The 12,485-nt window shown below is 35.9% G+C and overlaps 1 protein-coding gene across 4 annotated transcripts in view; it reads left to right on the forward strand.

Moving 5' to 3' along the window:
• BTBD9 (BTB domain containing 9) overlaps nt 1–12,485 on the forward strand; it is a 136,850-nt gene that overhangs the window by 5,216 nt on the left and 119,149 nt on the right. For all 4 annotated transcript variants that reach the window (XR_015708940.1, XM_087777309.1, XM_087777310.1 and 1 more), the window contains exons 3-6: nt 4,043–4,253; nt 5,317–5,680; nt 7,309–7,573; nt 9,590–9,809. Coding sequence is in view for 3 of the 4 variants with exons in the window: in XM_087777309.1 (XP_087633435.1) it covers nt 4,043–4,253; nt 5,317–5,680; nt 7,309–7,573; nt 9,590–9,809 (1,060 nt within the window). In the remaining variant the exon portion in view is untranslated. The remainder of the gene's footprint in view (nt 1–4,042; nt 4,254–5,316; nt 5,681–7,308; nt 7,574–9,589; nt 9,810–12,485) is intronic.

Raw genomic sequence — 12,485 nt, forward strand, 5'->3', positions numbered from 1 at the left:
TATTATCTTGATAGGAACAAACCAGACGATGAAGGAATTAAGTGTTTCAAGGGTATGAAATTATTTGCTCAGTGTTTATAATCTAGACTTGTTTCGTAAAATTTTTCATTCTAGCAATAGTCTGTTTACTTGCATTTATTTCTAAAGTTTCAGTAGTGTTATCAGTTAAGTAAACATTTTTTCACTCATTTTATATAAAAGAAATTCCAAATTATTAATGAACAGTTTCTTAAATTCCTTTTTCTGTGCCTGGTGTAAAAACAACTCTTGCATATCTCATTGAAACAGCACTGCTTTTCAGAGGACTCTAGTGATAGCTCAAATGAGGGGGGTAAGTGGCTTAGTACCAGTCTTTATTACAGCTCTGGTTTGAGAATTGTTTAGTAAAGATGTCATTGGGGTTTTGCTGTTGTTGCTGCATTTTCTAGATCACATTTTTGTATGCCGTAATATGTTACAGATTACTTCCTAAAAAGAAATACAGCAAGCTGAAAACTGGGGGGGTTTTGTTGTTGTTTTTTTAGCCGTGACACGTTGTGTAATATTGCGTATTGATTGCCTTATGTAATAAATACTAGGCTGTCTTTTTCACATGCTCACTGTTGAAGATGTCCACCAAGAAGCGTGTCTTCCGGTGGGGTCTTGGGCAGAAGTGATTTGTATGCCTTCTGACTTAACAGATGCCATTTGAGATTGTTTCAGTTTTAATGGCGCCTCAGACTTGCTAAGACGACTGTTTTACTTTGTTTATTTCTATGGCATGAGCAGAGTGCAGCAGCTGACTCCTGGAGCGGTTAATTAGCTCTGAATACTTCCTGGAAATAGGTTATGGTGCTGGCAAGAGGTCTGTAAATGGCTTGGCCTTTTATTCTGAAGTTCGTTAAATGTTCTTCTTTGACTGCCCGGAAGAGTAAACAGCTGTATTCTCTGAAAGGGCGGGGTGACATGTTTGATGACAGAAGATGTTAGAGGGATCTTCAGGAAGGGTTTTGCCATGCTCCTGGCAGCATCCGTGTTTTTTTATCGTAAGTAGTAGTTTGAGTTGCAACTGAAAGAGTATAGGTTTAGCTATACACGGAAGTTGTGAGCTCATAGCAACTTGCCACAACTAAAGCAGTATATTACTTTTTACTTCCTCAAACAATAAATGTGCAGATCACTTCAGGGGTTGACTGAATTTGTACCATTAATCCCATCTGGGAAGATCTGAAGTCATGCATTATTTGGTTCTGTATTTTGAAGGTGGGACTGCTCTCACTGTGCTGCTTTATATGGAAAATCCACAATACAGATGAAACTTGCATTGGAAATGCATAGTAGTAAACAAATAAATGAGTTTGAGTGCTTCTTCAATATACTAGTGTTACCCATAGAAAGCATGTAAGGCACGTTGATAAAGTTGACAGTTTCCAACACTTCGTGTCATTCAAGCATTTGAAAGACACCTCAGGCAGAGGCTTGTAGCTATCATTTGAGTCCTGTATTCCCCATGATCAGCATGTTCTTGTTTGAAAGTGGCAATTTAGAACAGTACATTGTATGAGCAATTTAGAGAGCATTAAACATCAAAACAAATTTGTCTTGCAGCTTACACACAGGGATTTCTAAATTTCTACTTTCATTGCTTGCTGTTCTTCAGGGTCTTGATGTTTACAAGGACTGGCATCATCGGCTTATTAGCAAGTGTCCCCAGTTCAGACTTAGCCCTATTCTATACACTGATTCTTGTTTAGAGAGAGGTTTATGCACCCTTGAGAGGGAAGTGTGCTTTTGATTTTATTTATTTATTTAACCTGAAATGGAAACCATTTTCCCTTGAACTTTTCACCCTATTGGCACATAACAACATTCACAGCTGCTGGAAGCACAGTTAGTGTGCAGCTGATGGCATTCCCTTATCTTTACCACTTTTATAGTCTCTCAGTTTTATTCAGACAATACCTGTTCTTATTTTTTAGAGATAAGAGTGGATGAAGGAGACAAAGAAGTAGAATGTAGGAAAAATGGAATTAAAAATAGATTTTAAAACCAAAATGTGCCTGTACTTGTACATGTATGAAGTATCATAAATGAACTTCTCTCATCAATCAAAATCAGAACTAGCAGAAGAGAGATAGTACAGAGTTGCTCGATAATGTTCATGTAACTCTCACGTAATTGGGTTGCCTGACTATTGTGAATGAAGATCAACAACAGCAATTATAGACTTGTAAGGTACAGAAGTCCTGAAGGGGTATTGGGGCTTGAGATTTGCAGCTGATCAAACAAATGCATCCTTTCATTTGCTCCTTTGGTACAATAAAAGGTTTTATATTTTGAGGGCATTTCAATTTTACTATTGTCTATAAACTCTCAAAGAATTATGTTGTGATAAATATTATTGCTAAATAGATGCAACTGGACTGATGTGAGTTAAATTAATTTTGCTTTTTACAAAGTAAATGTTACTGGAAGTGTATGTTGCGTAAATCTGTTCAGTGCAGAGTTGTCTTAGCTAATTGTAAATTAACTAGTGCAAATGGAAGAAACTCTGTTATTATGAAAAACCATAGAAATTAATTTACTCTCGTGTCAGGATAGAAGAATGACTGTACAGTATGCTGTGTTCCCATGGTTAGGCTGCCTCCAGTATCGCGGCCAGTATTGCTGGTTCCGCACTGTAGTGGCTACATGGGCACACAGCTTCTAATTCAAGTAGCAGAGACAGCCTGAGGAAAGCTGGGCTTTTGTTCCCATTTGTGCTGTAATCTGTATTATCAATTTAGTATGCTGTATTTGTCTCAAATCTTATTCTCTGTCACTTTTCCTAGTTTATTTTAAAGTTCTTTGGGACCGTGTTTCTACAGTATCTTGATTTTGGGTTAAGCATTTCCAGGTGTTATGGAGGTGCAAATAATACTTAACCCCATGTGCATGTGTTTTCTTTTCTTTGTTGGGGAATGACTGGAAACAGATGCGTATTTTCTCATAATACTTTTAAAATACAGCTTAAAAATGCATTCGTGTCATGAATATTTCACTTGAAAGATTGATGTGTTAGCTGTGTACAGGGTACAGCTTCATCATTTTCCTGCTTCTTCTGGTATACCATCTTTCTTCAGCACTAAGTATGTGCCCATTTTGAAAACTGGCTAGTCATTGGAGCACAGAAGGTGTCTCTGAAAATATCAATGGTTATTATCTGAAACAGCCAACCTCTTTTTATTTATAAATAAACTGAAATGTAACAGTAGAGGGTGATTTAAGACCTAAATTCTCCTGTGGATGCTCTTGCCACTGGAACTACAGAAAGCCTCTGTTGCTGAAGTAAACCAAAACCAACAAAACTAAAACCTCTTATGAATTAAGAAGTAACAAAATAATTCCGTAGAAGATATCACTAATGCGTTAATCTGTATTGTACATTAGTGGACAGTCTCCTTACTTTTATGACTGGGAGGTATTAGGGGGTTTATTTTCGTACATATATGAGGGAGCAAGAAGGCATCAAGAAAACTAAGTGCAAAGAGTTAAGAAAATTGAATTATACATTGTAAAGCTTTGGTCTTTGACAGACTTTGTCTGTTACTTGTTAAAAGTTATCCCGATGGTTTATTTTCTCCCAGTTCTTCAAAGTTGATTGGAATTCTGGAGAAACACTGATGTTTTTACTCGTCACTGATTTTAGTAGAGACTTGGGAGTTAAGGCTATGCTTAATTGGTCAAATTATTTATTTCTTTATAATTTATGTGCATTTTAATTCAGATAAAATTGGTTTCTACTGGTAATTTTAATTAAAATTATTTAATTTTTAATTCCTTTTGTTGGAAGCTTTTTTATTTTAAGTAAATGGATTGACAGAACAGCAAGGCTAGAATTGTTGACGCAAGCTTTTTTCAAGTCCTGTTGTAGTGAATGTTAATAGAAAACCTGTTGGTTTCATTTTTCTTGTAATATATGGTAACTTATGCTAGTTGCTTTTTTTGTAATTGCAGCTTGATGTTTGCCGTATTTTAATATTTGTGCCCTTTATAATATTGGTTGTTTTCTTTTTCTCTTTAGGCTACCAATATCACCATCCCTCCAAGATGAGTAACAGCCATCCGCTTCGTCCTTACACAGCTGTGGGTGAGATTGACCACGTTCACATTCTGTCAGAGCATATTGGTGCTCTAATGAATGGGGAAGAATATAGTGACGTTACCTTTATTGTAGAAAAGAAACGTTTTCCAGCGCACAGAGTGATCCTGGCTGCTAGGTGCCATTATTTCAGGTGAAGTATAGCTTTTTGTCAGGCTCCCAGGAAATTTTAATGCAGATAAGATAAACATTGTTTCTCTATGAACTTTTCAGGGTGTAATCATCTGTCCATTGAGTGTGACCTTTTCTGTGTGAATGTTTCCCAGCACATCAAATCATTGTGTCCAAATATAAAAAGATAAATACCATGTCATGATGTTATTCTTTTGACCTTCATTAAATTGGATTTTGAAGGTAGTTTCACAAATTCAAGAGAGAGAGAAGTTCAGAACAGAAAAGTTCTGCTGTAAAATTGTTTTGATATGGATGGTGTGCTTCTATGGAATATACTCAATTAGAAAGTTTAATTTTGACATGTTGGAATTGAGTATTGAAAGAGTTTGGCTGATACAGGTTAGAATATATATTTTAAAACTAGGAATAATACTAATCCAGCTCTTTTAAGAGCTGGACATTTTTAACTTCCTGATAATCTTCTTCCAGTTAATTTTGTCAGAGGGATAAGCTAATAACTAAACTAACATGTGAATGCAAATTGTGTTCAAACTGTCTATCATATTTTAAAAAATAATTGTAAGTACTTTGATTTTTCTCAAGATTCAGGATTTCATCAGAGTTGCCATGTGCTGGGTTTAAAGTAAGGAATAGAGGATCAGGAATCCCATGATTTCCTAATCTGCCACTGCTGTTATAGTGGTGAACTATTTGTTTCACTTGCTTTCTGAAAACTTTTCTTTTTTTTTCTTTCTCACTGATAGCACTATATTTAAAAAAAAAAAAAGAAAGGTACAAGAATCATATCTCAGTTTCTGCTTTGCAAGCTATGGTTCAAAGTAGAGATGGAGCAATTGTGTAGGATAAAACCATGATGCTTTAGAATATTATTCTTGTGCAGCTGCTTTCAGAGCAGAGCTGCACTTTAAATGCCAAGTATAAGGGTTTTTCTTCTGCAGATTCTTAAACCATATCCCATGTGTATTCCCTGTGCTGTAAATAGTCATTTATTCCTTTCTCTTTCTACTTTTTGTCTGTTTTTTATCAGGATATAAATGTCTCAAATTTTGTTTTCCTTATAGAGCATTATTATATGGCGGAATGAGAGAATCTCAGCCTGAAGCAGAAATTCCTCTTCAGGACACCACTGCAGAAGCATTTACCATGCTGTTGAAATATATTTACACTGGTCGTGCTACACTACGGGATGAGAAAGAGGAGGTTCTTCTAGACTTCCTAAGCCTAGCACATAAATATGGGTTCCCAGAACTGGAGGACTCCACATCTGAGTATCTTTGCACAATACTTAATATTCAGAATGTCTGTATGACATTTGATGTTGCCAGTCTTTATTCCCTTCCCAAATTAACTTGTATGTGCTGTATGTTCATGGATAGAAATGCCCAAGAGGTGCTCTCCAGTGAAGGCTTCCTGTCACTTTCTAAGGTATATCTTGTGTTTTCATGTTTTTCTCCAGGAATGTTAATTTTAATATGTATACAACTTCATGATAAAATACTAATGGGGGCACAAAATGCAAGTTTATATATTAGTTAACAGGTATCATTTTATACTAGTGAAACTGTGACAGTTGGAAACGTTCAAACCAAGGTGGACTGAAAATTCTGGTGATACGTTCTGAATTTTTTAGGTATTTAATTTTGATCAGTCAATATAGCTAAATATAGTAAATCTGATGGAGTATGCTAAAAGGTGGGAGCAGGCAATCTAATCTTAATTTGTCTTTTTTCGTCTGTCCTTGAAATAATGTAATTTGGTTTCTGAACGCTGCCCAGGAGTTATAAACTAAAGATTTGAAGATAGCAGAAGATATTCTGTTCTATTAATTTCTTGATATAGGCTGTCTCAGTGATCAGTGATTTTCTGCTGTGTAAGCTAAAGCGTTTTGGAGGTTGTTGTGATTTATATTGCTGATTGTCATCATGTTCTGAAATTGCATAATATGGTGGTGTTGCAGGGTGTTTTGGGGTTTTTGTGTGTTGGTTTTGTTGTTGTTGTTAGATGCATAAATATTTGTCCCCGAGTCAGGCTGTTCCATGCCATTGAAATTTTCCACTTGCTCTGGAGTGGTCTTTGAGCTGGACATAATAGTGATAGAGTGTTTTCAAGTGGTGTTCACATGAAGCAGCAGAGCATCTTGAATGAATGATGATTTAATTTTTTTAAGGTGTTTTTAGTGGAAAAGCTGTGATGGGTCTATTTCTTGCATAAGTACAAGACACTGCTCTGCTGACTAACTTACTAGTTGTGTAGGGAAAAAATGGGGGTTTTTTTGTCTCTACTGTACTCTGTCATGCATGGTTTGTTAAATCTGAGCTCCGAGAGCATATTATCAATAAAGAAATTAGCAAACATTCATTCATCAGGAAACGTGTACTTCATGACGTCTTTGGCATACCCAGTCCTCGTATATATGAGAGATTTGTCCTTTTCAGGCAAACTCCTAAGTATTCTGTTAACTAAGTGAAAATCAAAGAGCTGTTCGATTATTTTTGTTCTTATTTTGCAGTCAGTGGGTTTTCTGTATGAGTAAGAACCACTGAAGTTTTTATGTGCTGATTCTAAGTTGGTACCTGTCGTACCAAGAGAGAGAGAAAGGCGGGAAAAAAAAACAACCCAAATAGCTAGAAATGGTTTAAAAAGGTGATTCCAAGCTGCACTTTATTTTTCTCGTCAGTGTTATACCAGCCTAAGTTGAAAGGAATGGTTTGAACTATGCTACCAAATCCCCAAATCGCTTCTTATATTCCAAAGTAAATTTGAAGTAGTAACTGGAATGAAATCGATTTCATTTCAATTCTGACATATATCTTCTAGTTGGTTTGTAATATTACCTATTATTTACATGATGGATTCTGTAATTCTTGCATTAAGTAACTAAAACAAGCTATGGTTTCAGGTAGTCGCTCCTTTGGAGATGATTTTTAATAGCTACAAGTTAAAATACCCATTAATTTTTGCGTTATTTTAATTTCTTTATTTTTCCTTTTTTAAAAAAATATATTTAATTTTATTTCTGTTTATGTGGGGTTTTTTTTGTTTTTCTTTTCCAGGCTGCTCTTTTAAGTATTGTACTGAGGGACTCGTTTGCAGCTCCTGAGAAGGACATTTTCCAAGCTTTGATGAATTGGTGTAAACACAACCCCAAGGAAAACCATGCTGAAATCATGCAAGCAGTGCGTTTGCCACTAATGAGTCTAACAGAACTACTAAATGTTGTAAGACCTTCTGGATTGTTGTCACCGGATGCCATCCTAGATGCCATTAAGATTCGTTCCGAGAGTCGGGACATGGACCTCAACTACAGGGGCATGTTAAGTAAGCATCAGTTTGTTTTTCTGATTTAGTGACTATAGTTGTCTGGAGGATATGGTTAACTTGTGCTTTCAGTTTTTATCTATTATTATGTGTTTTAAAAGGCTTACATAATGAAATATCTTTGTTATGTACTGTGCTTGCCATTGCTATTCCTCAAAAAATATTAGTCAATGTATTTTTTTGCTTTGTATCTCAGATATTGCTCAAACATGAATGTTATAATAAGAGTGTATTTTCCTAGAGGAAGTGCTTTTTTAATAGAAAAACTTTTGCAAAAACATTAAAAATAAAAATGCATTGGCTGTGGGATATATGATATTTAAATGGTTCTGTGTTGATAGTGACTTTTTTTCTACTTCATGAAGATTTTCATCTTTTCTCCACTACCTTAGATTTTTCTCTTATTCTTTACATGCTTGCCCAAATAGTATAAACAAGTCTTCCAAAATTGTATTAATGGAAGCCCAAAAAGTGCGAGAAGCCTTTTGTTTGACTTTTGTCTGTGCTCTCTGTTAATTCAACAAGAATATCTGACACTGAGCTTTAGAAAGATACTGTTAGTTTGCTGTCTAATGTGCGATTTATAAGAGAGTATTTGCCCCACAGCCAAGAATAAAGTTAAACGTTCTTCGAGAGCCTGCACTGTAGTCTGTCAGATGAGCCCTGGAAAGAACTGCTTTCTCAGAACTGCATCTCCTCTGTGTTCTCTCATAGAAGTTACAGATATTAATATTTGAACATGCGAGTTTAATATTAGGATATTGTAAAAGTCTTATCATGCAAGACATTCTGCTGACAGTGCAGTAGATAAATTTGAAAAAGTTGAATGGTGTTTTCTGACTTCTTCTTCTGCATATTTATGTCTCAATAATAATATGCTCCTAATCTCAAGATTTCTAGCTTTGTCAAAATCACAGCTTTTTAGAGAGTTGAATTTCTGTGTTGTTTTAGTACTAGTTCAGGCTCTTAGGACTTTTTCTCTTTGTGGAAACATTGACAACCACTTGCAATTTCATAGTTGTGCATTTGATGTTTTTACGTAGTAGTACTACAATACAGTTAAAATTTTACCACTTCAAATTCTGTTCTTTAAATGTTAAACTTAACATCCTGTTAGAATTCATACTTCTCTTGCCAAGCTGCCTGAAGAGTTCAAGGGCAGCTTTTCATCATTTAGCTTTCAGATCATTTTTTATAGGGTCTCTCCTCAAACAAGACTAATAAAAATGTCTTTTTAACAGGGTGGTTCATCAATGTATTGTTTGTAGTTGGAGTTAGGGATCATTATCCCCAGTTATCTTGATGGAAGGTCTGTGTCTAGGATGTAACAGGCTTTTTGTGCTACCATTTCACAGGAATAAACTTGCTTTACCGTGTTGCTTCAAAGCCCAAGTAGCCAGAAGTTTCCCGGTTCACTGAGGTTCATTTAGCTTTGCAGAATACTGGAAGCTTGTATAGCTATCAAAATAGCTTGTATAGCTATAACACTGTATATACCACTCTGCAAATTCACGATACATCCACATCTCAAACATTTTATGTTATTTTTAGTTTCCTTCCACTTGAGACAAAAAAACCCCACTTGAAATTAGAACAAAAAATGGGAAAGAAAGGGCGAAAAAATTATTAGAGGTATGGTGAGAGGTTGATCACAAGAAGAGACTAAATAGACCAAAAGTTTAAAACCAGAAGGAAAGTGATGATTGAGTGAGGAAGGTGCAACAGAATTCTGTAAAATCCTGAAGGGGACTGAGAATCTAGATACTACATACTAGTAAGTTATCACTACTTATTATTGCCATAAAAGACCTAGGGGGCATCAAATGAAACGGAGGAAGCAAAATTTCTAAAATGCCTCTCTTCCTGTGCTTTTGTTTTACCTTAAGCATGTGTTTGTGGCTAAGAAAGGATAATGGCAATAAGTGTTTGTTCTGACCTAATAGAGTTGGTGTTCAGAATATCTGATTTGCAGTATGAGAGTGTAAAAATTAAGCAATTATTTCTTTTTCTTCTTAGTACCAGGGGAAAATATTGCAACAATGAAGTATGGAGCGCAGGTTGTAAAAGGGGAGCTGAAATCTGCTTTATTAGATGGGGATACTCAGAACTATGACTTGGATCATGGCTTCTCTCGACACCCGATCGATGATGACTGCCGGTCTGGAATTGAAATTAAACTAGGCCAGCCATCAATAATCAACCACATACGAATACTCCTGTGGGACAGAGATAGTAGGTAGGTGCCAAGTTGATGTAAAAAGGGAAGGTAATGCATTTTGTACTGGTGGTAATATTATCAATGCAAAATATTTATTAAATATTTTATAGAAACATTTTGGAGATGACAATGGCAAGTTTTATTTTAAAAAAGCCCTGTTTTTTAAAGGCGGTTCTGGTTGCTTACACACCAGACCATATTTTGTGTACTAAACTACCTCATAATATTTAAATGTATTTTTTGTGTCTTCTCTAAATAGTTTACTAATGAAAGTTTATGTAACTTAAACTGGTTTGTTTTCTATTTGCCACTTAGCTTTCAACTGCTCTTATTTCAGTTTGAAAAACAATATTCTAGTTCTTCTGTGGAAACCATATTTTTTGCATATTTACATTCCAAACACTGAAGGAATGTTTGTTCAGATTTTTTCAATATATCAAAATTGTTAAGAAATAACACACTGACAATAATTCAGAGATAGTAAAATTTAATTAGAACGTGAATTACTGATTAACTACAGTAGTTATTAGAAGCCACTTCATGGTGAGACTGGTGAAGTATGGATGGAAGTATCATGGATGCCTTAGCCAATTCATGCTCAGCTACTTTAGATTGTTATGGAATGCATGAAAGATCAAATTGTGTGTATTTGAACAATTGAGCAACTGCTTAAGTAGAAAAGTTGCAAGGTTCTTTCTATCTGACGCATTGAATATATTAAATTTTATAACTTGCCATGACAAAGACTTTACAATTTTGTAGAGAGCTCACGTAGGTATTCATAAGCAATTTTCTATTAAAAACAATAAAACAAGCTACTTGCGCTTTTAACACATTATTACTTTTCTGATAAAAGATTAATTTTATATTACTTCCAGACTAACAGTTTAGAATTGCAAAACAGTTGCATTTTGTTTTCTTAGCTAAGCCGTGTTATTTTAGAACAGGGTGTATTAATGTTTTATTGATTTTTATTTTTTTAAATTAAATTATTTTTAAAATATGAATTACAGTTATTAATCATTCAAAACAAACTGCATGAATTTTTAGCTATTTAATTGTTTCCAGTAAGTTCTCCTGATTAAGTTCAACTGAAATTTATGCTTCTCCTCTGTTCCTTTTGGAAAGATTGAAAAGTAAAACTTTGAAGGTACAAGGAACTACTTCATATAGTATTATACTTATTATTATACATAGTATTCTGCTTGTCCCAGAAGATCAACCACATTTGTAAACCAATTATCAACCAATTTTATAGAATTTGAAAAGTATGAGAGACATATTGGTGAAGAGTCTAGAGCACAAGTCTTACAAGGAGCGGCTGAGGGAGCCGGGGTTGTTTAGCCTGGAGAAGAGGAGGCTGAGGGGAGACCTTACTGCTCTCTACAACTACCTGAAAGGAGGCTGTAGCGAGGCGGGGGTCAGTCTCTTCTCCCTAGTAACAAGTGATAGGACGAGAGGCAATGGCCTCAAGCTGCGCCAGGGGAAGTTTAGGTTGGATATTAGGAGAAACTTCTTCACCGAAAGGGTAGTCAGGCACTGGAACAGGCTGCCCAGGGAAGTGGTTGAGTCCCCATCCCTGGAGGTATTCAAAAGATGGGTAGACGTGGTGCTTGAGGACATGGTTTGGTGGTGGACTTGGCAGCGATAGGTTAACGGTTGGACTCAATGATCTTAAGGGTCTTTTCCAACCTTAATGATTCTATGATTCTGTGTTAATAATGAGGAGTTCTTTAGCAATTTTTAGAGAGCTTGTAACTGGTAAAATGCCCCTCATCTGCAAGACATAAATTGGCAGCTGCTGAAACTCAGAGGAAAAAAACGTCTCCTTGAGACAACTTATTAAAAAAATTACCTGTTGCTTGGTGCCCTGTGCCCTTCCTCTGAAATTTGTAGAACAAACCATTGTTGGTGGGAGAATATCAGACAAGATGGACCTCTACTCTAGAGTTTTTTGTCCTCATAAAGTACTGAGCATACAGTGGTTTAGGATCTAGTTTCTGTGTCATCCTGACTACTTTGTTTTGCTGTGGAAAGTTTGCTATTGGACTTTCTTTTGCTTCTCATCAGGTATAGTACCTGAATTGTCAGGTTTTTTGCCCCCCTCGGTAGCTCAGCTGTCTAAGATAAATGGAAAAAGAAGCATTTGGAGTACTTTGTCTAGTTGCAGGCTTCTCAGTATAAGATACTGACATACTGGAATGAGTTCAGCAGGACACCAAGATGAATGAGGGCTTGAGCACACGATGTACAAAGAGATGCTGAGAGAACTTCCTGTTTTAAGAGGATAAGGCTTAGAAGGGGGAACTTATTGCTGGCTTCGCCTATTTAGTGGAAGAATATAGAGAATACAGGGCCAAACTCCTTTTACAGCTGTGTGCCGAGAGGGCAAAGAGCAGTGGACACAAGCAACAAGATACGTTCCTATTAAACATTAGGAAAAGAATTCATAATGGGGTAGTTGAACTTGTGAAGAGTTTGCCCAGAGAGGTTATGGATATCAGTCTTTGGAGGTATGCAGAACTTCACTAGCCAAGACCTTAAGGAACTTGCTCTAAGATTGTCCTTGCTTTTTCTAGAGATCCTTTCCAACCTATATACCCTTTTGGTCTAAGAATTGCCAGCCACTGAGCTGCATCTTTCTCATGGAATACATGAATAACATCTCCAAAAGAGATGTTTTAGCAACTGTAC

This window comes from Nipponia nippon, unplaced genomic scaffold (genome assembly GCF_047370975.1).
Source record: "Nipponia nippon isolate SJK-2023a ecotype South Korea unplaced genomic scaffold, ASM4737097v1 scaffold_4, whole genome shotgun sequence".
NCBI classification, from domain to species: domain Eukaryota; kingdom Metazoa; phylum Chordata; class Aves; order Pelecaniformes; family Threskiornithidae; genus Nipponia; species Nipponia nippon.